This window comes from Calliopsis andreniformis, chromosome 5 (assembly GCF_051401765.1).
Source record: "Calliopsis andreniformis isolate RMS-2024a chromosome 5, iyCalAndr_principal, whole genome shotgun sequence".
NCBI lineage: Eukaryota > Metazoa > Arthropoda > Insecta > Hymenoptera > Andrenidae > Calliopsis > Calliopsis andreniformis.
Window position 1 is genome coordinate 7,873,478 of NC_135066.1, and position 26,520 is coordinate 7,899,997.

General features: G+C 39.6%; 2 protein-coding genes across 4 annotated transcripts; one reads left to right on the top strand and one right to left on the bottom strand.

Moving 5' to 3' along the window:
• Window positions 1-92: 92 nt before the first annotated feature.
• On the bottom strand, window positions 93-24,093 carry LOC143178916 (uncharacterized). Of its 3 annotated transcripts, XM_076377852.1 has the most exons (12): window positions 22,814-24,093; window positions 21,829-22,613; window positions 21,491-21,743; window positions 20,464-20,971; window positions 20,083-20,180; window positions 10,026-10,564; window positions 9,089-9,224; window positions 8,794-8,972; window positions 8,560-8,703; window positions 8,078-8,299; window positions 887-1,084; window positions 93-739 (listed from the first exon to the last, which is right to left on the bottom strand). In XM_076377852.1, exons 3-12 carry the CDS (start codon window positions 21,528-21,530, stop codon window positions 422-424), a joined length of 2,382 nt encoding a protein of 793 aa, XP_076233967.1. In that variant the 5' UTR covers window positions 21,531-21,743; window positions 21,829-22,613; window positions 22,814-24,093; the 3' UTR covers window positions 93-421. The 3 variants fall into 3 exon arrangements, with proteins under 3 accessions (XP_076233967.1, XP_076233968.1, XP_076233969.1); XM_076377853.1 differs by having other exon boundaries at window positions 8,078-8,296; window positions 21,491-22,613; XM_076377854.1 differs by lacking the exons at window positions 20,083-20,180; window positions 20,464-20,971; window positions 21,491-21,743; window positions 21,829-22,613; window positions 22,814-24,093 and adding an exon at window positions 12,579-14,477.
• LOC143179603 (dnaJ homolog subfamily B member 13) lies at window positions 21,905-26,467 on the top strand. Its single transcript, XM_076378917.1, is given in 7 exon segments — window positions 21,905-22,019; window positions 22,428-22,649; window positions 22,971-23,115; window positions 23,592-23,769; window positions 24,864-24,942; window positions 24,945-25,139; window positions 26,173-26,467. Coding segments are annotated over 7 exon segments (1,215 nt in total). The 5' UTR covers window positions 21,905-21,918.
• The last annotated feature ends 53 nt before the right edge of the window (window positions 26,468-26,520 follow it).

The window sequence follows — 26,520 nt, forward strand, 5'->3', positions numbered from 1 at the left end:
CGTAATCAGCACGTCGAAGTCTATAAGAAATGTTTATTCACGTTTACAAAATCAGACCCGTGTTGAACAGTGTTATAGGCATATAATAAAGAAACATTATTCCTTTTTTCCAGAAATAATATAACACATTAAAAACTTAATGTTGTAAGAACAAGCAGTAATATAAACGACACTACTCAAAGAAATAGAATAAACAAAACTTTTATAATTTCTCTATCTTCAATTATCTTTGCAGAGAATATTCTTAAAAAACTGAAACCTTTTAATTCTTTTCTCGTATTCATAAAGCTTAAAACGCTACAAGCTTCTAATTCCTAGGAAATATGATGACGCGATTGATATTCCATAGAATGTTTTAAAAAAAAGGGTTGTATACAATGTCTCTCTCTTCGCATTATCTGATTTCTTTCGAAACGTCTTATCAATCGTTTCCATCGTTCCGTGCAGAGCTATCAGAATGTTTCGGTGAGCCATCTTCTTGCATCTTCAGGGTAGCCTGCTTCCTAGCTTCATTAGCAAATTCCTCGTCCGTGATACTACCGATATTGTTAAGACTTCCGTTACCAGGGGCTCCGATCACTATGTAATTTCCATCGCTTCGCTCGTTCACGAAGGATTCGCAGTGTTCCCTTTGACGCAGCAGAGCTTGCATCCCCGACGGATGGATCACTGTGTTGCTTTGACAGAACCATTCTTTATCTCTTGCGCGATGGGAACAGTCCAAAAATGCTGTACAATTCTACGGATTTTTAGGTATAATTGACATTAGTATAATTAAATCGGTGAGTTGAGGGATAGGATACCAATATGTAGCTCTGTCTATTTTAGATATCTGGACCCCAGAGCCAGAGTGACCTCTAAAAATACCAATTGTACTATCTCTTACCACCACGTTGTCTGACATTCTTGATACTCCACATCTCGATTGAGAGGTGAACCAGCAACACTCATCGGGAATGATTCGCGACAAAATTTCACCGTTTTCTGCAATCCTGTGAATGGCGGTCGAAGCTCCTAGAATTCCGCAGGACCTCGGCGAAAATGGGAAGATGACAGGAGCGGACAGGTATGTCTTTGGGTGTAGCTGAAGAAAACAACATAGACTTTATACAGTATATTTTTATCCTTTTTTCTTCTTTCGTCTCGAGTGTCACATAGATGACCGTTTATTCTTGTCACGCTCGTTTCACGCGAATGGGACTCGAACGCGGTTCTTTGTCTCTGTTTTGGTTCGTTTGATTTCATTAGAGGGCATCGCCAGTTAAACTAGCAACGAGCTTGAATATCAAAGTGAACATTTAAGCTCAAATGGTAACGGTGTTGATCGACACACACGCCATACAAATGAAAACATGTTCGATCGTTACTTGCATTCTGTTTGCTTTCAACCCTATCAGTTCCATTCTTAATCAAACTTTTCGACAGTGTTATGTCAATTTACACGCAATTAAAGGTACCAAATGAATCTAGTTTGCTATCCATTTGCTTTTAACAAGAAATATTTTGCAAATGCTGGCTGCATTTGATGAAATTTTACACGTTGGCTAAGTAATTAAAATCAAAGCAGGCAGACATTTTCTTTTTTAACTATCGAAAGACAAGTTAAAATTATGACATTTTTTCGATAATCAAATAAATGAAAAATAAATATAATCTTTTTCGTTAATGTTGAAATACATTTTTACTAATGACTGAGTTCAACAGTCTGAATATGTAAACTATATAAGAACTCTACTATAAGAAGATTTTGGAACTGACACAGTCAAGACACTCGCGAAATATAATTTCTTCTCAATTTGCGTTGAAATTCAATACAATAACACGAGCCTTTGTAAGGACTTTTACACTGATCTTGGCACTTGCAGAATTAAGAGATGTACAAGAATTTCCTCGACTTATGTTTCATCCTCTCGATCAATCGTCTCTCTACACGTTTCTCGGTTGCTTAGCACGTCACCTAGCGATTAGAGTGAGTAAGTGTACTAACGATTAGACAGAAAGTCGTTTACGAGTGTTAATATAGATTAAAGGTTTCGTTCGTGTGATCGTTCGACGTTGCATCGTTTTCCTTTTTTTCCCTCACGTGGTTCGATCGTTAACGCTATCATCTACGTTTAATATCGTTGCCAATAATGAAACGCCGGTTATCGTGTGATTATTCCCCTTAATCGTACATCGCTCCGTTCCAGTTCGTATGTATATTACAAGTCCGCCTCACCAACCAGACAGATCGACAAAGTAACAAAATTATTAAAATCTCAAAGTGATTAACGCATCGCTAAAATTCCGTCGTAGGATTCATGCTCCTCTCGGAGGGGATAGGGGACGATATTGGAGTGACGATCGAGAGAACGCTTTGATGAGCTTTAACGATTTCTTAGCGGCTACACGGTCGCACAGTGGTACGAATCTTGGAAAATGCAATGAAAAGCCTTTTTTTAAGAATTTAAATATTCTTCGTATTCTTCGTTACGATTGTTTGGAGGTATTCTGAAACATTTAGCTTTTTGATTTAAAATGTTTAAGTGTGACTAGTGACTATCCTTTTTAGAGGATGATAGAAGGGAAGCGTTATCAGAAATACAGTAGTCTCGCATATTTGTCCACTTATCCTAATATCCAAACATTCGAGTAGTATATAGTATGTTCTTTTATTCGAGCAGAATGTTTTTTAGGAATAGATGTTTTTTCCTGTTGTAGATATCATGCAAAATAATACAGATAAATCTTCTAACGTTTGAAAAGCTAATCACTAATTACTTGGACAATAAACTGAAATTTTAGAAAAAGTGGACTTGACTAGTGTGGTTTCAACTCAGTAGCTGACTCAAAGATTTTTTAATGCACTCTCCTAGATTTGTACCTCTGGTAGTCGTCTTAACTTCTGGCCCATTGGAAGAACTGTTAGTCTTCGACCAGGTCGAATTCGTTTCCACTTTGCTCTTAAAACGAGATAGGTTTTGCTTCGTTTCGATCATCTATCTAGTGGTTTGTGCTCCAAAGCTTAAATCGGCGGGCCAAATCAGTAGCCCAAAAGTTAAAACGACAAGTGATCGCTCGTTTCCAACGAACAGTCGCACGCGTGTCGTTAAAATGTCTTGCGCGCTTTCTATCACATCTCGTCTGTCACCGCCGCGTTTCTCTACTATATAACTACGTCGTCTAACGTTAAAACAAATCACAGCATTTTACATCATTCCCATGTTTCACGGACGTTCGCTCCTCCGAAGAAAAAGAAAAAGGAGAACGAGAACGAACGTGGCCGTCGAAAGTGTTCCTACGGTCAATATTAATTATAAACTGTAACTTCTTTTTTAACCGAGTTGGACAGTGCTCCTAATGAAGCACCGTTCAAATCTGTTTGCTCGACTACGAGTGGTTCCTTCACATTAAAACGCTGGGATGTTCTTCGAGGGTTGTAAGGGATATGAATAGTAATGGATTTTCGAATATAGTAGAACCTCGATTCGCTGGCTCTCAATTATTCAGTATTATTGTTGCTCGGTCTAATGACAATAAGAGCACAATAGAATATCGATTAAAACTTGAATTGTGACTTAATAATAGACTCTGGCAAATTATAGAATTAGTTACGAGGAGGGTGCTTCAGCTGTGAGTCTCGTACTAAGTTGGTTAATTGAAGTTTCAATGTATTTAAATTATATACGTACATATCGCACATGTACTACAAGAATGACACAACTCAAAAAACGGGATTTTTTAATTACAGCTGAAAATCAGTTTGATAAATGCACCCCTATTTATAAAAGTTTAATAGTTAAACAGTAAAATTACAGAATTTATTCAAAGAATTCTTCAAATATAAATTACCAATTATATAAATAATAAAAAAGATTTCAAGGTCTTGAATTTTCACAAAATATTTATCATTTAGTAATATTTAACTAAGTAGTAGAGCTATACAGATTTGAATTAATGTTCAAGCTCTGAATATTATCATCTATTCTTTACTTTCAAAGGTTTAAGTGTCTCGAAACTTTCAAGACTTCTAAAATGATTAGAATTATAAAAATGCTTGACTTATACTGAATTACTGAAATGACTAGAAACCCTGCAGAGATTAAATTCAATAATTACTGGCTTTCTTGTCTTCGATTTAGAGATTTTGAAAGATAATCGCATTACTCTTTTTGTCAATGTATAAGGTTTGAAGAACATCCCACGTTTCAACGCAAACTCTCGATGCCCACAAGTCGAGCGTGGAGAACGAGGGAAGGGTATTTGCATATGCGACAATACGTGTGGACGTAAGCGCGACGGTGAACGTGAAATAAAAGTTTCTCTTTTGATTTGGTCCCATCATAGGTACAGGGTAGCCGGCACGAATTATGTCGAGTCGATGTACCGATTGATCGATCAACGCGAGCCACGAACGCTGGCACGGGATTCAGAACTCGATCAGAAATTTTCAAAGATTCGATTGATAGTAAAACACAAAATATTGATGCACGCTCTTTAACCCTTAATTACTGACGCAGAGTGTGACAGATCTTACGTGATATATTCGTCTGTCACGATTTGCGCTCTTACTTAGTTTTGAAATATTTTTTAATAAAAAGTTGAAGTACACACTATGTCTTATATTTCTATTTAAGAGTTAAGGTCATGACAACTTTATACGTATTTAATAATAATATGTTTTATTTGGAGTCTGAATGCTCAAAAATTTGGTGTCAGTAATTAAGGGTCAACAAGTTGACTTTCATTAGATTAGGTTTACCAGAAGTTTTGGCAGGTCGTACACAGTGATTTTAATTTTAAACAAAACAGTTTCAAAATTGATTCCTTGATTGATATTATAATTCTTCTTTTATTCTAGTAAGCTCTTTAAAAGGTTTTCTTAATATTATTTATAAATATGTTAAATAATATGACTTGTAATCAAGCGAATAAGACTGTCACTCATACGATCCTTTTTCTAAATTAAATGCTATTCTACCCGAAGCATAAATATAGAATCATTTCTTCATGGGAAGAAATCATGACGACAGCTTTATTTAATTAGGCTGCGGTTGCATTAGATGCGTTTTCTGACGAACTGATGTTCTGAGGAATATGTTCGAACTATTCATCATATAAGCGAAACAAGTGCAGACATATTCGTCAGAACATCAGTTCCTCAGAAAACGCATCCAATGTAACCACAGCCTTAGGATACCTTCTGAATCCGAAATGTAATCAGCCATACCCCTAAACATTGCAGTATTATCAGTAAACCAGTAGAGTATGTTTAAATCATGATGATTCTGTGTACAATCTCAAAAGGTCCCAAAGTTACCATAAATCCCATATCAAATACATGTTAAAATGGATATATAAAAATGAACATTGATTAACTAGCCTTACTCTCTACAATCTAAACTTGCAGATTTCACTTCTGGTCTTATGGTATGCATCAGGGTACCAAAGTTGTAATATTTTCTTTAAAAAGTCGTCGATTTCTCTTTCGTGCCTGAAAGGTGAGCGAGTTCCGAATATAAAGGATACAGGTATCATGCACCTTCCCTGGACAAACACATTTTCCAAAAAACAGAAAGGGTTCGTACTGCTCATCGGCTCTTCGACTTCTTGCGTTCACGATGCTTACGTTCACTTTTATTTATACGTTTCTCCGCGCGGCAATACGTGTCGCCTAAAATTCTACTAAATAACTTATGTACCTCTTCGCGCGTGCTTCCGCTCCTCCATTATATAAGTACAATATGTATATATATATATACTTTTTTAAATATATATATTAAATATATTCATATAATCTATCGTCGGTACACCAGTCTCTGTGTATCATCGACGATATCTAACAACTTGATGGAAGGGTGTCGATTCTATCCGCCCACCGACACATTTTGATTATAATTTTTGCCACGCCTGAGGAACCCGCAACTTCTTTCATCGCTGAGAGTATTTTTTCCAATCCAAATACGAATTTTCTCCATTGGATGAGAAAATATGGTATCTACTAAAAAGTGACGAAATTTCGAATTCTGCGAAATATTCTGACCTTGATTATTATTATTATTACAGAAAATAAGGAAGAGAAGTTCTACCGAAAAGCACAGTCGAAAATGTATAATGAGACTTTTTAACATTAGGCTCTGTCGAGAAGATCGAGCTTGAATGTTCATAACCCTCAAATTTTTAAACTCGATTTATCGAAAACGAAGCCTTATGCAAAAGAAACTCCATCTTCAACTAATTTTTCAAGAAATTGTATTTCCTTCATTTGCGCCAGGAATCGCTCTCAGGACTTAGTAAAATTACGTGGAACCACATTGTTTGGTGCGGGTCACTCGGTTCAGCTATTGACGTACGAGACGTGCGAATATCATGTTGCTTTGATTCTTTTCCCTTTTTTCTTTTTAAATCGACCGAGAGTTTTGAAGACTTTTGATATTTCCACGGTCGCCTAGAAGGCACAATCTCGACGAACATACGTGGTTTCTCGGGACGTTTCGTACGCCATTTATGATCTTCGATCAATCGAAGCCTGTCGTGCAATTTTTGTACAGAGTTGGAGAAACGAAATTTACAACAATCGTTCTTTGATCCAGAACCTCGTCACGACCGCGTGACTACTACCTAGTGAATTGGGATTATTGAAAACTTTGGTCTTGAACATCTAAATTACATTTTCTCCGTGTACAAAAGGATCATCGGCCCTTTCGACGTCGAAGGAAATAATTAAATCCTAAGAAGAATTGGACGCTATAGATTTACGTCCGCGACGAATCGCTAATCCCTTTCGCGGGCCACTCGTCTTGCCATCATCGCGATGAACGAACGCAGCGTTCACGAACGTGTAAAAAAATCCTAAGTCACTATAAAATTCGATCGAAATTCAATCGTACGTACAGAGTCGAAAGTAAAAGGCGTTCCTCATCTTTCGAAAAATCACTGAAATCGTAAACTGTATAGAAAATCCTATTCTTAAGAATATACAGCGATCCACCTGTTTTGACGATGCACGTTTGGATTTTTCTAATAAAGTGTATGAATGTCTGATCGTGTATGTACAACAGCGAACACAATAATTTTTCTCGCCGCTTTAATGCAACTCCTTTTTGTACCACGATAGAATCGCAACACTTTACTTTCTTGGACGCAACAGTTTGTTTAGATAATGTTATTTCATAGACTAGCGTTTCCCAATATCAAGAAAATTTACTTAGATCGTAGGTTGGACATTTTCAGAAGCTCTGTACACGTAATAAATGAAATATACTGAATTCAAACAGACGAGAATCTGCTTGTGTATTATTATAAATTTTAATTAAGCGATTAGAACAGTGCAAAAACCACATTTTGAGATATTTGATCCCAAGGTGTAGTTCCGTGTATTTCACGTACCTAGAGCCCAGAGCTAGAGTATCCAATTAAGTACACTCGTTTTCTATGTGACTTAATACACTTTAGCTCTAGGGTCAGGTATAGCTCCAAAACTATTTGAAAATAATTAATTCTAAACATGTACTGTTCTTCAATTCACAGATTCAATCCCTTTTACGAAAAAAAATGAAACACCTACTATACATAAAATCTTCTTTAACACTATAACGACCGCTTGACACCACATTGGCGTTATTTTAAGTGATTTTCGAAGCCAGCGATCGTCAAGGTGTTATTTCAAATCACACCTATTCCCAAGAAATTTCTCCAAATTTCCCAACTTACTCCTACTTCATTCCTAAGAAGAAAACTTCACGAATTACAACCCCTCAAACCTTATCGATACGCCACGCAGAAGCTCTCAAACCGCTGAGACGTCGATTGGGAAACGCTTGAGCCCACGAAAGGGTTAAAGATCCGCTTAAATTTCGCTACCTATGGCGCCTACGTGAGGACTGTGCCAACGTGGGGTGCTCGGCTGTCCGCAGTACATGCCGACGGGCGTCGAGGCGACAAGCTCGTTGCTCGAGTCGTCGTAGCCGGCGTCTTCGTTCTCGTCGCCGTCGAAGGTCCTCGATGCGGTCGCCGAGGTCGTGGTGACCACAGTCGCGTCGTGCGCCGCAGCCGTCGCCACGGCTCCGTTCACTTCCGACATACGATCTGTACTTACATTAGTGTTCTCAGCGTCGACGACGTCCACTGTTCCGCCGCTCTCGCCCACCATGTTCACGAAGAACTCCGACCTGGAGAACCTGCCGATCTCGGTCGAGCCGAACGCCTGATGGAACCCAGGCAACGGTTGCTTGCTGACAGTCTTCTTCTTTGGCTCGAACCGTTCGATGGGTCGTCGTGGCTCGCGTTCCTTTTCGCGTACCACGCTGGATTCTTGCTGCTGAACAATGAATTTCGGATGAGTATTGAGAGGTACCAAAGACGATCTGTAGGACTGACGTTTAATGAAAAGTAAATGAGTATATTTATTTTTGCGTATGAATAGTATTTTGATATTCTGTTCAAGTGCTAATATTCTTTTTAATTTTACTTTTCCATGAGAACTTAAAGTAAATAAGTGTTTGAGTAAGATAACTGATAAATACAATATTTAAAGTGAATATAACTATTGAGTATCTCTTATCTCCGCAAGTATCTTACCGTTGTCGTTGTTAAATTATCCATGGAAATTCCATTGTTAATGGCATTCGGCTCCCACCTGGGTCCTTCATCCTCTCGACGAGCTCTCGAAGAGGGTGCAGCGTCCACGATAGAATCGACTGACGATTCCAGTAATCTTGGCATCTAAAACAGCAAATGTTCGGGTATAAATTCTTCTAAATAAATGGCGCGTTTTATTACTATGTTTCCTTCCAATTTAAAACGAAAACGAACCTGGTGTTCGGGAGATGAATACGATCCTCTGACGTTATCTACGTCGAGTTTGTTCGGAGCATACGCTAACCGTGCTGATTCCTCAGGGAAACCGCAATGTCTGCCAGACAAACGATCCCGTAACAAAACGGTGTGTCGTGGTCCGCGAACTCCAATGTTTCGTGGCATAGCTGGTGCGTCTACAAAATGAAAATTACGAGATTTAATGAATAATACATAGGCAATTGCATGGTAATATGTCGTGAGAACGTTGGTCCTGCATTGTTGGCCTTATGTGTACATATAGGTAACTTACGTGGTAATACGCCGTGACAAAATTGGCCCCACGGTCCAGGTCCATGCGAGCTCGGACTTTGAACGTTCGGATGAAGAATACCACCCATCTGGGAGGGATGAGGCGACCTGGGATGTTGGTGAGCATTTCCACCATTCTGTAATTGGTACTCAAGAAAGTTAGTATGCTTCAACTCCAGTTTAATTAACCATACAGCATCCATTATTTTAATAGAATATCCCGCGAAGAGAACTATTAAATTTTAATCTGTTTAAGACCTATTCGAATTTTAAAACAGTCAGACCATCAGTGCTGATCGCTATTCGATCATAATCATGGCTAAGATTAAGTGCTTGATAATACACTCCATTGAAAATAAAAATTGATATCTTTTAGAAAGTGCAGAAATTTGAAATCATCTGAAAGCCAAATTTCAATTGTTATGGCAAATCTATTACTTTTAAGGTAATATTCCAACATGATTGAAATTTGCTCATTTAGTTAACAATCTAAGGTCATTATCACCAATAGAAAAGTTCGCTTTTTTTGGTTTTTATTAGGGCATTTATCATATTTTTGTGTTCGTACTTAATCCTGCGCCTTCAGATTAAAATCATTTATAAAAAAAGAACTTTTAAACTGAGGACTTATTTTTCCAATTATATATAGGTGTTAACACGTAAGATTAAAGAAAAAGTATTACATTTTTAATAAAATCTTTTGTTTAAATAATTTCAATCTGAAGGTACAGAGATAGAAAGAAAGAGCATAGAAATATGAACAAGTAATATTCGTCTCATGAGAAGTCCTCTGGAATGCATTGCCCCTAACTCGTATCAGGGGACTTCTCATGGGACACAAATAGTACCCTATACAACCAAAACTCTGTACGTTCATCGAAAAACTCCTCAGCCACCTCATGGGACATCATCCTAGCGCAAGAAATCAATGATCTCACCTGATAGGGATGCCATTTCTGACCCTCAGTGAACTCGGCATACTCCGCGATGTTTTCTTGTCTCCTCAAATCCCTTTCCCGATTAAGATCGTTAAAATCGACGGAATATCCGCTGTTCGAGAAATTAGTACCGCAATCCGCGGCTGTGACTACGCCAGCCTGACTCCTGATCGGGTCTTTGCACTTATCCAGGCCACGCTGGTGCATCGTTCCCATCACTTGGAGCCTCCCGATCGGATCGGTTACGTTCCCGTACCAATCGGTCATTCGCGGCGAGTGAATGGGCTTCGTACGTGGCTGCGCCTGGAACCATGGCTCTGCGACTCGGTCCGACTCCACGGGTGAACTGATTGGTAAACCAGCGGTGGACACGCAGCCGAAACGATGCTGATGGTCCAGGAAACCAGCGGACGCGACTGGGCCCGCGATCACGCCCGCCCGAGCGATCGCGCTCTGCAGGATCGACCGTCTTGACAGCTCGCGACTCTGCTCACGCATCGCTTTCCGCAACCTCGCCTCTTTCGGATTGTACACGTAATCTGCGGACCAGGTGAATATTTATGAACGTGTAACCTCCTTTTATCGCGCCGGCGAACAATCGTTTCGCTGTGTGAATAGTTAGATAAGAAGCGTAAAATCACAGGACTTGCGCCGCGTCCCTTTTCGATTTATAGCGGTGGGCAAAATATATTTGAGACTCGAAACTAAGCTTCGTACGTGATACCAATTTTGTGATACATTTTTTACGAAAGTTTTAGCGCGATATTAGTGAAATTTTAATTGTGTGCTTTGTTAGTGATTCTATATGAATTAAATTCACTGGTGTACTTTTTTTTATATACCTTCTAGAAGAAAGTTTATACTATTGAATCTTCTTTATTGATAATATAACGTAAATTCCTATGATTCTAAAAAAATAAAGAAAAGACTATAAAAGAGCATATAAAATTTAATTTTAAAAGAAGTGGATCTGGGTTGGTCTGAATCACAGGTAGAGAATTGAGACTAGTTTTGTAATCGAGGTTCTACTTCATCTATGTTATTCATAGCGAGGAAGTGTCTCAGGATAGAAAAATTATACTATGTAAGCTACTAATATTCATATGGTCAGAGAATAATTTCAAACTTCTTCTTGTCTGCCATTGTGTATGCATAAATATGTGGATTTGAGTCGCTTAAAATACAATATTTTCTTGTTATTAACTCCTAGCTATTCACTTTGTTCTTTAGGATTACGCTCTTATTTTCCTTCACTTTCACACTTGATAAGATAGAAATGAGTTGCTATATAACGTACAAATTGGCCTCAGAAAGATATTTATTATTCTCTGTGAACTCTGCGTATACCGACTCGCTAGTTTATAGCGTGTAAATACTGCATGTTCTTATAAGTTGTTTGGTTAGTAGAGTTGCAGGAAAATCTTGCAGTAAGAATTAATTAATAATTACGTTGAAAGAAGTTTTAATAGATCATTGATCCTGTAATCAAAGCACAAGATTTCTGCACTCTAATGTTAGAATCTCTAGACAAGCGATTCTGTTGAACGAAGCGATAAGTGACGAATAATTTATTAAAAGCAGAACTATCCTACCTTGAACGTCTTTGTGGACCATCAATGACATTATAGTAGGACCTTGATTAACAAGCTTAACACGAGATTTAAATATGAAGTACCCTCCGAATGGCTTATTATATTATTTTCGATAGACTGTTATTTAATGATAATTCAAATTTCAGTCCCAATTTTGCTGTACTCTTACCATAATTACATCGAATAAACGCAATTCTGAACAAAAAACTAAGAACAATTGAGACTCAGTGATCGAGGTTCTATTCTACGTGAATCTATTCTAAAGTAACTATTTACAAATGTTTAAGCATTCAACAAAGCCAAAATCAAATCAAAAGAATGGTAGCTCTCGTAGGTGTGTCACATAACACCAGTTCAGTTCGCTGCAGCGTGCACGTACGCACGCGCACTAGATCTTGATCTACGTTTCAGTTATCAGCAATTCGATACCTACGAATATTCGAAGTAGTTTAGGTGGTTTTTGAAGGAGAACTATGTCGAAGGATCATCCGAGAGAAATGCTTGGGCTGTTTTGCTAACACTACGTTTACATTAAGCAACTTCTGGTAGGGCAACCGAGTTAATGAACCTAAAATCCATCAAAATTGTCGTTTCAACTTAGTTGAAACTAAATTTACACGGGCAACTTTGATTAATTTCAGGTTGATCAATTTCGTTATCTAACCAAAAGTCGCCTAATGTAAACGAAACTTGACACAAAGTAAGATAACTTTCTAGCCTGCAAGTCTAAAAGTCTACACCTTGTCATGAAAAATGGATACGAGGGTGGCAGATTGCATGAAAAAATTAGGCAATCAAGTCTAGACCTTCGAGTAATAAAAACATCTAACAAGCTTTCCTGCTCTACAGGCTACTTTCCGACACTCCTAATACTCGTTTATAAAAATTGAATTGATTCCACTAATGGTTCATTCCAGCTACTTCAGGATCTATTCTACCATCTCATTGTCCTGAAATCTACCTGTAGGGTAAGCAGGTGGCATTGCTCCATTGTATCGCGCGGCAGGCTCGATCGTGCCGGAGATCGGGGGCGGATCGTAGCCGGTGTAGCCAGTGTTCGCGTTATCGTAGCAGAAATAGTGTTGCTGCTGATAAAAGTGTCCCCCTCCCGCGTAAGCCTCGACGTAGTTGCAGCAGTCCATCTCTGCGACAAAAGTTGGTCCTTATCGCGCCGCGAACAACTTTACTCGGTCCCTCCTGCTTATCAGTCGCGTTCGCGCGCGAATACCATCACGCAGGCACAGGCACCTAAACACAGGTGAACCAGCTCTAAGCTCGATTCTATTGTCTTTCAGTAGCGACTTATCGTCGCGAAGAATCGCGATATTGGCCCCTGTCTTCCTTTCCCTTCTCCTTCGTTTATTATTTCTATTTACTGTCTCGTCGAGTGAATCATCGAAAAGAGTTTACGTGGATAGACCACGCAAGAGGTGGGTGCATCGGGAGGCGTTCGATCGGCCTCCTGCATTCCGTCGGGAAGACCCAATGTTCGCAGTCGCGTCGCGCGTGGCGTCATCGTCGTCCTCGACGACGTTGTTCCCGTCCACCTTGTCGTCATCGTCGTCCTCGACGCTAGTGACGGTCCGAACTGTCCACTGCGCACCCCGACTAACTACAGCTCCCTCGGTCGCGTCTCCAGGGCCACATGAGCCGTCGATTCCACGTTGGATACAATTCGACGCATCCGACCAGCCGCATCATAGCTGCACCGGGGATGAGATCGATGCTCGAAGCTTTTTCTCTCCCTTCGACGCCTCCCGCTCTCGTTTTCTCTCATCTAATCGGCTCGTCGGCCACGCAACTCGAAAACTATTCTCTCCCCTCCGTTCATTCGGGATTTCGCGAATTTCTGCACGCTGATCACTTTCTCTGCTCAAGTCGACGGAGTCACTTTCACCTGTTTAGCTTGACGATTATCTTTAATTCGGTCCAGGCGCGATTCAACGCTTCTTCGCGCTGTTTTCCGTTTTAATTTGCTCGAGCTCGATGTTTACCTATGATTCCTGTTGAATTTTCATAGACTCGCGGATAGGCGTTCTTAATCATCGGTGCAAAAAACGGTATTTAGTACACTCGTTAGTCTTTACAATGTTTGCTCAGTCATTCACTGCGACGAGGTTGAACTTGAATGAGCAGTACTCATTTTCTCACTTCTGTTGCTTCTCAATTCTGCAGTTTGACAGCTTTGAAATAGAAAAATCAATTCGACAAATCCCAACAACTGTCCCCGTTCACGCTTGCATTTCACACGTCTCGCGCCTGTCCTTATAAAGTTCTTTCAGTTACTCACTCCAACAAACTCGAATTCGACTCAATTACAAATCCTCCGAATTTGTTGTCACGACGTCACACATCCAATCAGTCAGCAGGAACGAGCCGTTCCCGCCTCCTCCCGTGCGTCCAGTGATCAATTCACGCGTCTGTCCAATATTCAACCCAAACAAATCATTCGAATCAAATCCATACTCGTTTCCTCAATATTCATAAAGATCGACTCAACAGAACTCCAAAGATAGTCTTTTGGATTCAACTATTCACCAGTGACCTATCTCTACGATATTTACTCGACCCTTCACTGCAACAGCCCCGAAATCGAGAAATTCACTCCCAGTTCGTTCTCTTCGATTCACAATGCAGCAACGTTTCTCTTTCCCTCGTTAAACCGCTCACCAGGTGATCTTCTAAATGGAAACATGGTCAGGCTTGGAGCACCTTGAATCCAACCGCTCTGCCTGTTCGCAGACTGTTTACTCTGTCCGCGCGCGCGTCCAGCGACCTATTTACGCGGCAGTCTCTCGGTGTGTGGCATCCGGCGGAGGCGCGCGTGCCGCAAGCGGGAACCGCAGGCCGCGCACGGGTGACCCGCGTTCCTTCCTCGCGGTGCACTCCGTTCGCACTGATTTCGCCAGCGGCAGCACCGTGCAACGTCGACGAATTTACGTGCGTTTCGTCATCGACGAATCCGACGTCGGTGCTGCGAGGGAGGAGGGTTGATACGCGTGAGAGGGAGGCTTCCCCACCCTCGTCGAGGCAGCGTGGGATACAGGAGGGACAGAGAGGATCGCCGCCTCCGTCTGTCGCCCTCTGCGCGAAATAAAGAAACCCCGCGTCGCTCCGACGTCTATCGATTCCCCTGTCGTCCTTTCCTCCTCGATCCCCGTGAATCTTTCTTAAAATCGAACCGAGGCTTTCCATGCTCGAGCGACCGTCCAACCTCGGAGGCTGATCGATGTACCGTGTTATTCTTGCCCCGTTCCCTCCAGCGCGGCCCTCATCGATTACTCGCTACTCGAACGCAATTTCGACGATCCCGTTAAATGGATCGTGGTGTGGGAGTCGCCGGTTTGTTCCTCGACCTGTGCTCAATGTATAGGTACAAGGAACAGGAAGAACCTTTCGTCACACCTTTAAGAGGACCGAATCGACTGAGACCACTGTTCCATTTCAAGTTAGAACGGTATTCAGCTCCCCTTACCCCATCGTCATGAATATCGAGTAATTCAAACCACTCCAAGGTTCCTCTTTCCACCAATTTCATTTCAACTCTCCCCCGACTGCCAACTATCGAACATTTCTCCAAGAACAATTCTTCGCAGGCCTGGGTCAACGTAACGTCCTGCGAAGTTTGCCCGAAGGATCCCGTGAACGTGGAAGGGTAAAGTCGTCGGGAGCGTTGCTTAATCTGAAATTCTGATGCTCGATAAACGGCGGGGCAGGAGCGACGCGTCTCGTTTTCTCGAGCAACCGAGCGTCGCATTGATGCGATAGCGGATCGATGACCGGCGATCGTTACACGGACGAAGCGAGACGGGAGGTTTGAGGGAGGGAGAGGGTGAGAGAGAGGGACTCCTCCCCTGTGTCGTGTCTTCGGGGCTCGACGTGCCACCTGGATGCACGAGCCTCGACATTTTGACGGCTTCCCTCGGCGCGACCGCGCCGCCGAGTCACCGACGAGCCTCCCTCTTGCACCCTCTGCTCGCGGACGCACGATGCAGTCGCGCAGATGCACGCGAATCCGCTCGAATGCTCGCGCGCAGACCCATATCGACGCTTCCCGGTGATCTTAATTGACCACTCCGGTTACTCGCGCCTCGCGTCGATTGCGCGACCAGCGTTTAGTGGGGAATTTAGCCTGGATCTTTGCGTCCCCCTTGAATTTTCAGCTGGAGGTGGCTATCGGTGACGATGAGAGGAGCGTTTACGAGGTGCCTCCCATCCTTCGTTCTCCCTCAATTTCGCACCTGGGCTACAGGCCGTCCCATGCTGGGATGCACGTTGACCCCTGGCAAACGGCCCCGTATGTCGTGCAGACTCGCATCTTTTCATGCTGGGTGGTTGGGTACAGGTGGGAGATATTTAAAGCGTGATTTTTGAGGATAAAATGAAACAGAAGGAATGACGAAATTGTATTTGAGCTTTTGTTTGTTGATTTTATACGGGAGATCTAGATTAAGAGAACGTTTTAGGAGGAAATGCAATGTTTTTGCAATGGTTTTTCAAGGGAACGATAAATGACAGACGAGATTTAGAACTTTATGTATTTCTATTTGATACTGGTGTTCGTTACATAGTTGTCGACGGTTATTTCTGTTTTTAGATTGCATTGAATTGTCCGAGTTAAGCACACGTTTGTCCGTTTTATGACTCACTATTTTACAGACGTAGCAATTTTCAAGCTTTATCACGCATGGAATTACCGGTGAATGTTATTTTAACGATTCATAAAGTTAGAGTGATTTTTCTCCTGTAGCTACAGAACCACCCGCGGTTACCAATCGATGCGTGAATAAAACGATGGCGATAAAGAAATAGCGACTAGGAAATTGATCAAAAATGTATTTTAGAATAAACATAACAGTATAATTTATTGCTTTCCGCGTTTCATGATTTTCTTTCACATAAAAAGTGAATAAATTGTCAGTGCATAAAGGATGCCTCTTTAATCTCACGAGTAGTTTCACCTTCAACTGTGCTATGAGCTTATAACGAATAGCCACTCTATTTGGTATGGCAAATAGGAAATTTTTAAAAATTTGTTGAGGACATTTCATTGAACATTTGCGCATTTTACTAATGTAAACGTATCAATTAATCATGGGAAAAATATCTCTGCAAATATTTTTTGCAGAGACTTGAACAAAAAATATCAAAGCTACGTAAATACATGTCAATATGTTGATATGGAATGTGATTGACACCTGAAGAGTGCTTGAAAAAATGTATTGATCTGTTGCAACTGCTCACTCAATAAAAAGCAAAAAAAGGATGTTTTTCAAAGCTGAAAAGTATATAAAAAGATAATATTATAAATATAATATTACTTCTTACTTCTGAGTATAGTTCTTACAAGAAGAACTCTCCTACATACAGAGTGTAACAAAAATAGCCTTCGATATTTTAAGGGGTAGTAGAAGATCCAAATTAAATCAGAAATCCGATCTGCCTTTATTTTGCAGTAATAATGTCTAAAGTCAACATGCCTATATGCGAACACTATATCATAGGACGACATAGGAAATTTTATGATCCATTTTGGATCTCCTACTATCCCTTAAAATATCGAAAGTCATATTTCTTACACCCTGTATGTAATCCTTCTTTCACCATTGCTGTTTCATATATGATTAAAATACACATTTATAATCAACAAGTATTACCCACTTCGTTTCGTCAAATGTACTTCAATAAAACTCAAATCGTTGAAACTAAACGATCATCGGTACTTACACTGGCAACAAATTTCTAATTTAAATTAAATCCTACACTACTACTTTATTTAATTACGACCCTATTTAAATGAAACACTCATTGAAATAATTCTCCTCATTTCTCAGCCCATCCAGAATCGAAACACATATTCCATTCGACGATCAATCGTTGCAGAAACGTGATAATGAGAAAGCGAGCGCGATCGGGTTAAGAGCGGAACGGGTATCGGCTCCAACGATCGATCCGTCTAATATGCAATTACTATTTGCGCTGATGCCGTATCAGCCCATCTACTGCATCCCGTGGATTATTCCCCATTAATTAAAACAGTTACAACAGCCGAACATGCGCTGTCCCCGTGTTGCCGCCCTTGCTTAATTCACGTCAGCGAAACCACATTAGCGTATCGGAATGCGGAAGCACAATCGAAAGGGGATCAATCGTGCGCATATCATTAATATCGACCACCGTGACGCGATGCAATACTAAACGGTAACTTTAGAAACTCCCTGCAAGTGCTCTAACTGACGCAAACGAGGGATATCGAAAATGAACACCGAGAGGCGGCTTTCGAAAAAGAAAAAGAAAAAAAAAAAAAACTGGGAAAACGTTCAATTACATCAAAACACTCCTCCCGTGCTCTGGGATGTTCGGAATTTTTCCAGCCAGAGTTTTCCACGCTGGACTCCAATATTAGCCGACAGAAGAGCGTCAGCGATCACAGCTGGGGGTAGAGGGATCGGCGGAGAAGGAGGGGGGAGGTTAAAACGCGATTACCAGCTCGCCGATTTGTGGGGGTGGGACGGCGGAGCGATACGAGTTTTGCGGGTCGAGGTGCACAGGGCACAGGGTGGCAAGCGGAGAAATATTCTCGGCTGAGTGACGGGGAACGGCGCGGGAGGGAACAGTAGAGACCGGAGGTATTGATTGCGACGCGACTCTAGGAACCTGCCCGATACACGACCGCCGCTCTACCTACCTACTACCTACACCCTCCGACAAGCGCGATTATTCCTCGCGTATCCGGCGTTACCGAGCGTTCGCGCGACTAAACGTCCTCTCCGCGGGCTAACTGCATCCGCGGACCGCCAGGAAAATCCTGCAACGCTCGAACGACACCCTCCACTTCACCGTTGATCACTGAATCGGCTCAATCATGTCGCTCCTGACTGGCTGGATGACAACGTACGCGGGGTTATTTCAATGACTCCGCGCGATCCGAGGGTAATGGGGATCGTATTTGTTCGTTTGTATTAGAGAGTGTTGTTCACATGATATCCTCGACCTCTTCAATGTATCTTCTGTTGCCGCACGCCAATTATGAGGGGAATACTTCACAGAGGTTCCGAGGCTTAAATTTACTTTGAGGAGATGAAAATTATTGCCAGGCTATTAACTGACTTTTTTTTAACGTTGATGGTTATTTCCCGTTTTTCGTGTCTGTACTTAATTATGTTTAATTATGTCTGAAGTGGCGGCATTTATAAGTTGTGTGTATGGTACATATTGATATCGTATATACAGTATGTCTGGTTTAGTTATCTTTCTAAGTCTTCAGAATATCGAGAACTTGTTTTCATAAGAGGAATTTAATTCTGAGGAGAAAAATTTGGAGGAAGGTTTAAATATTTGGTGAAAAGATGAAAGTACTATTTTGAAAAATCTATATATCAGGTCTTATTTCTTTAAGCGAAGACGTATATAAAATTTTAATAAGTGTCATTGGCTTCTGATAGGAAAGTCATAAATTGCTATCACCGAGATAGATAAACCAAAATCGACATTTCTCGTCAGTGTTCATACAAATATTATAAAAGTTATCGATCAGAAGTACAGTCTGTATTTTTTCGGTCTAAAATATGCATTAAAAAAGATAGGACTGATATGGAAATCTTTGCAAATATTAATTTCAAAAGTGTCCTAGTTTCTTTTTCTAAATTACCCTCTTAAAATCAAAGAATTCGTCTTTATATTTTGAATAGTTAAAAAGATAATTAAGTGTAGAAATTCAAACCTTCTTACTGTATAGCAGTACTTGTTAGAATACTTTGAAGCAGAGAGGTTGGTAAAGAAAGATATCAATTTCTTGTGAATGTGAGAAGTATCGATGCAACGCGACTTTAAAGGAGTCTTCAAAGAATTGACCGATAAAACGAACAACAATCATAATTTTCGAGTAATAGTTACGTTTCATGATAATAAAACAGCTCAGCACGTACACGAATAACAGTCTTTCGTACACTTAAGTAATTCCCACTTTGTTAGCTTTAATACCTACTAACAGATATCTACCGAGCATAATATCACTAATTCAGAGTAACTGTCTAGTATACATATATCTTTTAGCAACGAAATAACATAATTTCGGTATTTAGTTAAAGATTTTGAAACCTGTTTGACAATTCCATACACACAACTACATACGTTACTTTGTACTTGTGCATACTTATGTAGAATGTATACTCTTTATGTGCCTTCCACACGTTTAACTGGACGTAAAGACCTTTAAACGTTTAAAAGGCTATTGCAAAGAAGCAAAATTTGCTCGTTATAGTTTCGATCCAAATATTTATTTCCAAATCATGTCCATCGAGATTTGACTCTTTTTCCGTGCCGATAAGGTAACAAGTTATCGTGTACTCGCCGAATGCATGCCATGAACGTTTAGACGTATCGGTAAACTTCGACGGACGACTACAAACGCGGGAATGAGGTCATATCGGTTTGAAGAGTAAAACTATAGGCATAGGACGTACCTGGATACTTCCTCTTGTGCTCTGCGTCCACTTCCCGAGCCAGCGCGAAGTACTTTTCCTTCACATCCTTCGTCATATTCTTCCAGAGAATTCCCAGCCTGCACGAACAATATCAAAGATTTAAATAAACATCAAATATATCAAATCTGAGTAACATAAGCTACTCAGATACCATACTGATCAAGCTCATAAAACAAAAAGTAGAGAAAAGTGACACTAAAATTTAAAAAAATTCTAAAAGTGGAGTTAATCACTTTGGCTTATGAATTGCTCATATGTGAATATTACAAATAGAATAAGCTCTGTAAAAAGTTCTACATAGCATAATAATAAAGTACATGTAGTAAAGAATGAATTTTGAACAAAAAAAAGTGAACTAGCCTGACGCTAATATCTTTGTTCGATTCTCGAGGATTCTCAGCAGCAAGCTTCTTGCGCCATTCGTTTGCGAAGAGCATGAAAGCGTTCGCTGGCCTCGGAATTTTCCGTTTAACCCCGCTCGAATCGGCGATCCTGCCGTCGATGCATAGAAAAGCAGGGAGCTCTTCTGGCCGAATCTGCGATCGACCAAGTTGCTGCAGCACGAAAATCTTCTCCTCCTCGTCGCACTTCTCTCGATTGCGACAGACTTGCTTCGCCTCCACTCGAATCTTCTTCCTCAATCCGTTCTCCTTGTCACATTCCAAATCCTCGTCGTTCGTCATCAGAGAAACCCTGAACATTGGTTCATCTATCTTCCCCTTTTTGCAATCCTCGCAGGGTTTCGTGGGGAGATTGCAAGAGAAAGAATTTTTTATCATCTTTGACTGTTTAGGAGGTGGACTATCGTCATGATTGTTAAGCTCACAGCTGCTCAAATTCTTCTCGTTAATTTCTGTTTTGATGGTAGCTGAAAAAAATATATTACCAATATCGTGAATAAATTGTGTTTCGAACGTGTATTTACGTGTCTTTAATTCTTGTTCAATTGATTTATGTCCTTTTTAATAAAATATTCATCATAATACACATACTTGATGGAATAGGTCTTATTATATTATCAATATCATTTTTAGTCACTAAAGTGTACATATTCTTATTTAAAAAAATTGTAAAATTTGGTAAGGGCTGTTTTTAATAATTCATATTAATAATAATAATCGTGATAATAAACTAATAATTGACAGATATGAAAAATTGGAAGTGAAAAAATTACGATAGCAAATGAGTGTAATAAATAATATAATTTAAGTTTTTCATCATAGCATTACATTTATACTCACTTATGTTTGGTAAAAATGAAATAGACATTATTTGCACTAGCATTCTTTAAAGTCTCGCTCTTACAATGGATTTTCACGTGTCACAAAGAATCATGGCGATAATAATGCACCGCGACTAGCAAAAGAATTGTTGTATTAAACCTCACCTTTTTGTACAAGATTTAAAATCACTCCAGACGTGTCCATGGCAATCTTCTTCCCTCGAACGATCGACAGTGAAGTCGATTAAATTGTCGTTTCGTTTCTAACAATAAATACAAGTCACGGGATGCTTAATAATTACTTGAAACGCTAACACACGATCGTAGACATTATTTGGTTGTCGAGAGGGGCGCATTGGTTGTTGAAAACACTTGAAAAATCGTCGCGAAACGATGCGTCGATTTTTTCTTTCCTCTTCTATTATTTTATGACAGCCCTTCTTCAGTGACGTTGGCCACACGTAGAGGTCGACAAATGATACTCGTTTAATCTATGAATCTACCTTTCAAATTCTTCCTATCAAAATCGAGCTCTCTTCCTGTTCCATATGACGCATTTCCGATGACAATTTCGTCTTTGAATGTAAGAAGCCATGTCGTGCAACGAGGACTGTCCGTGCAGTAAGCGTGGCATTGATTATTACGGTGTGCTGTCGCTGAAGAAAAATTGCAACGATTTGGAAATCAAAGCAGCGTGAGTATGATTCTCTCGCTTCAATGACGCTCCGTTTTGCTGTTTCCTCTTTTCATCGAATGTTAGTCTGATCTCCTATCGCTGTAAAATTCTCTCTAATCTCTGTGTACGTTTAAATCTAAAACATCTTACTCGTGGAATGAGTTTTTATAGTATAAAAACTGTTGACAGTGTGAAAAATGTACAAGTTATTTGAAACAAGAGTTCAATTACATTTTATAAGGATTCTAAAAAAATTCTCTTTAGGGCATCACCTGCTAGTATAAGTGCCTTAATTTTTACTATACAGTTTATTTCCATTTACTTTTTCCACAGAGTACCCATTCTTTTTACAAATTCCTTTCCTTGACATATAGTCGCAGTCGAATTTCAAAGCTGTATTCACAAGCATTACGTTTTCGCTTACAGATTTCGGCGTTTAGCGATACGATACAATCCCAAAAGGGCAAAAGATGAATGTTTGGGAACAATTTTCGCCTTAGTAGCTGAGGCGTACGATGTACTTTCCGATCCCCTTAGGAGGGCTGTATACGATCAGTTTGGTGAAGAAGGTCTTAAAAATGGCGTGCCTAGCACCGAAGGATTCATCGAACCCTATATTTATCATGGAGAGCCGATGAGAACTTACAGGTACATACATTCGACTTCCACAAGCATATAATATTAATTATATAAATGCTTGGTAACAGTATGAAATCGGAAGCTGACGAACTCCGTTTTCAAACATTAGGTGTCAGTAGTCGAGGGTGAAACTTATATGAAACAAGTCCAAAAGTTACCGTGTTACTACTCACCCTCTTTTCGTTGCGTTTTAATACAATTTTCAATTACTTTGATCCGCTGGTTAATCCGCTAACTGAAACTATGAAACTCGAAGCTTGACGCGGCCGAGCTTAACAGCCACTTAAAAACTTTGAATATTTACGATCTGATCTATCGGTACATCCTTAGGGAATTCTTTGGAAGTGAGAGCCCTTATGCTGATCTACTCCATATACTAACACAGCCGTCGTCTCTCCTGGAATTTCCCGAGGGGCGGGGTCTAAAACGCAAGGAAGAACCTCTGATAAAAACCTTATATCTAACCCTACTAGAGGTATCACATATCGACGTTCTACTTATTTATAGTTTTTCTTTTCCGATGTTAATCACCTAGTAATGGCACGTTATATTATGGCTGATACGGTAAATCTTACGCTTACCTATTTTCTTGGACGGTAATTACAATATTTACTCGTTATAAGCTCGTCCTAGCTTTATTATTTCTTGTATTCGATAGTCTCTAAATTCAGGACAGATTAAGATTTTGTTCTAGACAGCACATGACGTCTTCAACACGTCTATTTTATGTCTATTTTGTTCCTGAAGGTTTTACGACATAAAAAGGACGTCTTAAAAACATTCGACAGCGTACGTCTTAATGAATTGTTTACACGAATAATCGTAAATTCTATCCTTCTTTTCTTCTTCTTTCTGTACTTCTTTAAATGTATTTTTTGAAATACATTACTCTAATCTTAGAATCTTCTTGCATCTTTTTATGTGTCCATTTCATGTCTTCGGTATGGACAGATCTTCTTTGGAGGAATCAAGAAGATGAAGATACAGAGGCTGGTCCTGGTAGGGGACGATAAATCTACGACAGTGGCGAAGGAGAAAATCCTAACGATACCTATTAAGCCGGGTATACCTACAGGTACAAGGATTGTTTTTCCAAACGAGGGTGATCAAGGACCGACAAAGATTCCTGGTAAACTTTTTCACTTGCAATTTTCACGAAGATTCATTCGCCAGAATTGTAATAAATTACGATTAACCATTGAGCATTTCTGTTTCATTACTTGCACATTAAACAGCCTTCTCCTCTCACTAAAGGCTTGTTCAGATTAGTCAGGTTAGGTGTAAGCAACCACTTGTACTCAAACAGCTTGATATCAAGTTTATGTTAATATAAATTAAGTTACTTGAATTAAAGCGAAGTAAAATAATACTTCATTCAAGCCACTTGAATTCAAGGAATTTTGTCTATCTACTATTATTTCATCTAAAATTTCATTTTATACGTAGCATATTAGCCTCCAAACTGCCGTCCATAAAAAGTTATTTGGTATCTAAAATGTGATTTTATATGTGAATCAGAACTCGATAAATAGTGGCAGGCATACAATAGAAAAAATCTAAAAGATATAATAATAGGTAGTTTATGAATGTAGAATGCATGGACCAGTGAACCCCCTGCTCAAAAAAAGTTTTGGGCACTTGTGCACTGCATATAATTGTCCCTCTATACTGCCCAATTATGGAGAAAAACAGTAGCAACTAAAAATATTTTACTGCTATTTTGCACTAGAACAAGACGCAAAATCTTCAAAATTATCCAAAAATGCAAGAAACTCAATTTCATATTCTTCTGTAGTTACTGCCTTTCTCCATAATTGGGCAGTAGGTAAGTGTACCCAATACTGTACGACACCTAATACTGGACATTGACCGTATCTTTAAAAAATGAAATGTAATAAAGTGATCAAACTGCAAAAGTGATAGCAAAGAATCCCCTTTCTACTTTTGCAATATGGCCACTTTGTGGATGCACCTAATGTCCTCTATTAGGTACACTTATCCTATAGCTACTCCCCTGACTTTAGCTAATCTGAACGAGCCTTAAGTACATCTGTCTAATTAAATATTCCAATGGCGAAACAGAAGATCAGTCGCTGTTAAGTTAAAGAACAAATAGATTGTGTAATGCAAACAGATTCCACGTAGACCACGCGGTCTATTTCCTGTCTGGTTGAAACCTATCGGCGGAAGGGGTCCGCTGTTATCGATTTGAATTTCGCGTAGGGATGCGTTTAAAGTGCATTGTGCATCTTGTTGGCGGACAGAAATGGGTTAATCGTGGCGGCGCGCGTAATGTCTTTACTCAAGTCTAAAGCACGTCAGCGTAGCGGACGTAATCTTCATCACGGAGGACCGGCCCCACGAGACCTTCCGGCGAGAGGGCTCTGACTTGCACATGACGGTCGATATCTTTCTGCGAGAGGCACTGACCGGAACAGTGGTCACCGTCAACACCCTCGACGACAGAACCCTTCGAATCCCGATAACGTCTGTCATCACGTATGTTGTCTCAACCATACCAACAACCCCTAAGTACATCCTTCCCTTTTCCGTTTCCTCGCCTAGGGGGTGAAGTACCACACCTTTCAATTAAATACCACCACTTTTTTCAACAATAATCATTAGCGTTAGACATCTTTACTGTAAATATAGATGCATCCTAGACATTTTTATTTTACTATTATTGCTATCCCAGATTAATATTTGTATTAACTACTTTGAATATAATTAATAAATGAAAAATAAATGGGAAATTATGGAGAGAGGAAATTTAGTGTTTAGCACTCATTTGCTGCAAAAATGGTACAACTTTAAATTCTGTCGTTATATTATTAGTATGAAGAGGCTTGTTCTTACACTGAATGATAATATCGTCTCGTTCTCTGGAAAGTCACTATTCTTTCGTGAGGTTGCAGCAAATGAGTGGTATGAGTGTAATTGAGAAAAAATTGTAGCTTTAAAAATTTGGAGTTATTGGAGTATCGCATATTAAGTGTTCTACTTACTTCTTTTCTTATGTATTTATCGGCATCTTTCTCTTTCAAACTATCGATTTTGGTTCAGCAAAGATTCAGGTAACGTATTGCACAGAAATAAAGAATATTTCGTTCCGCCTTACGTTCGACAACCTGCGTTCTTATCGGTTGCTCCATTTTCTATGAAAATCGCAAGAATAATAGACGCTTGTAAATAAATGTATTTTTTATGAAAATTGAGAATATAACCCACTTATTCGTACTCTTTACGCGAAATTACGTTTTCAGGTCATGAAATCGCTTTACGCGAAACTTTCAACGAAAAAGAAATGCAAGAATCTTTCCATTTGAATTAAATCTCTATTTTTTCTTATCATTCTACACTTTAATTCCTAATAAACCCAAAACTAAACTTTTGTACTTAAATATTTTCGTTTCATCATTTCTCGTGAATATATAACCACTAAATTTTCAAACATGCAATTGTCATTTTTAGTTGAATATAATCTTTTTCTAATTAAAAGTAATGAGATTCTTGTAATTATTACCTACACCAGGCCAGATTTTCGGAAAGAAGTACCAAACGAAGGACTGCCACTACCGGAAAACCCAAAAGAAAAAGGAAGTCTCATCGTAACTTTCAATATTGAGTTTCCAGTTTATATGCCGATGAATAGTAAAAACTATGTTAAAAGGGCATTCGACACTTTGGGCGACATCAAAGACACGGAATACGTCCATCGGTTTATATTGGGAAATAAAATGCGCAAAAACGTAGATTTTGATATTCCACTACGTCGTGACCCTAAAGATGAAGAAACGAAAAAATTAGAATTTATATGCAATTCTTGATTTACAAATATACGTCGAGAAAGACAAAACAATTCACATATATTTATGAGCAT

Coding starts and splice junctions, on each gene's coding strand:
- LOC143178916 (XM_076377852.1), bottom strand. CDS start 21,530: ATGGACACGTCTGGAGTGATTTTAAATCTTGTACAAAAAG. Junction 10,565..20,082: donor GCACAAGAGGAAGTATCCAG/GTACGTCCTATG, acceptor CCTGGTCCGCAG/ATTACGTGTACAATCCGAAA. Junction 8,704..8,793: donor ATTCATCTCCCGAACACCAG/GTTCGTTTTCGT, acceptor TTGCTGTTTTAG/ATGCCAAGATTACTGGAATC.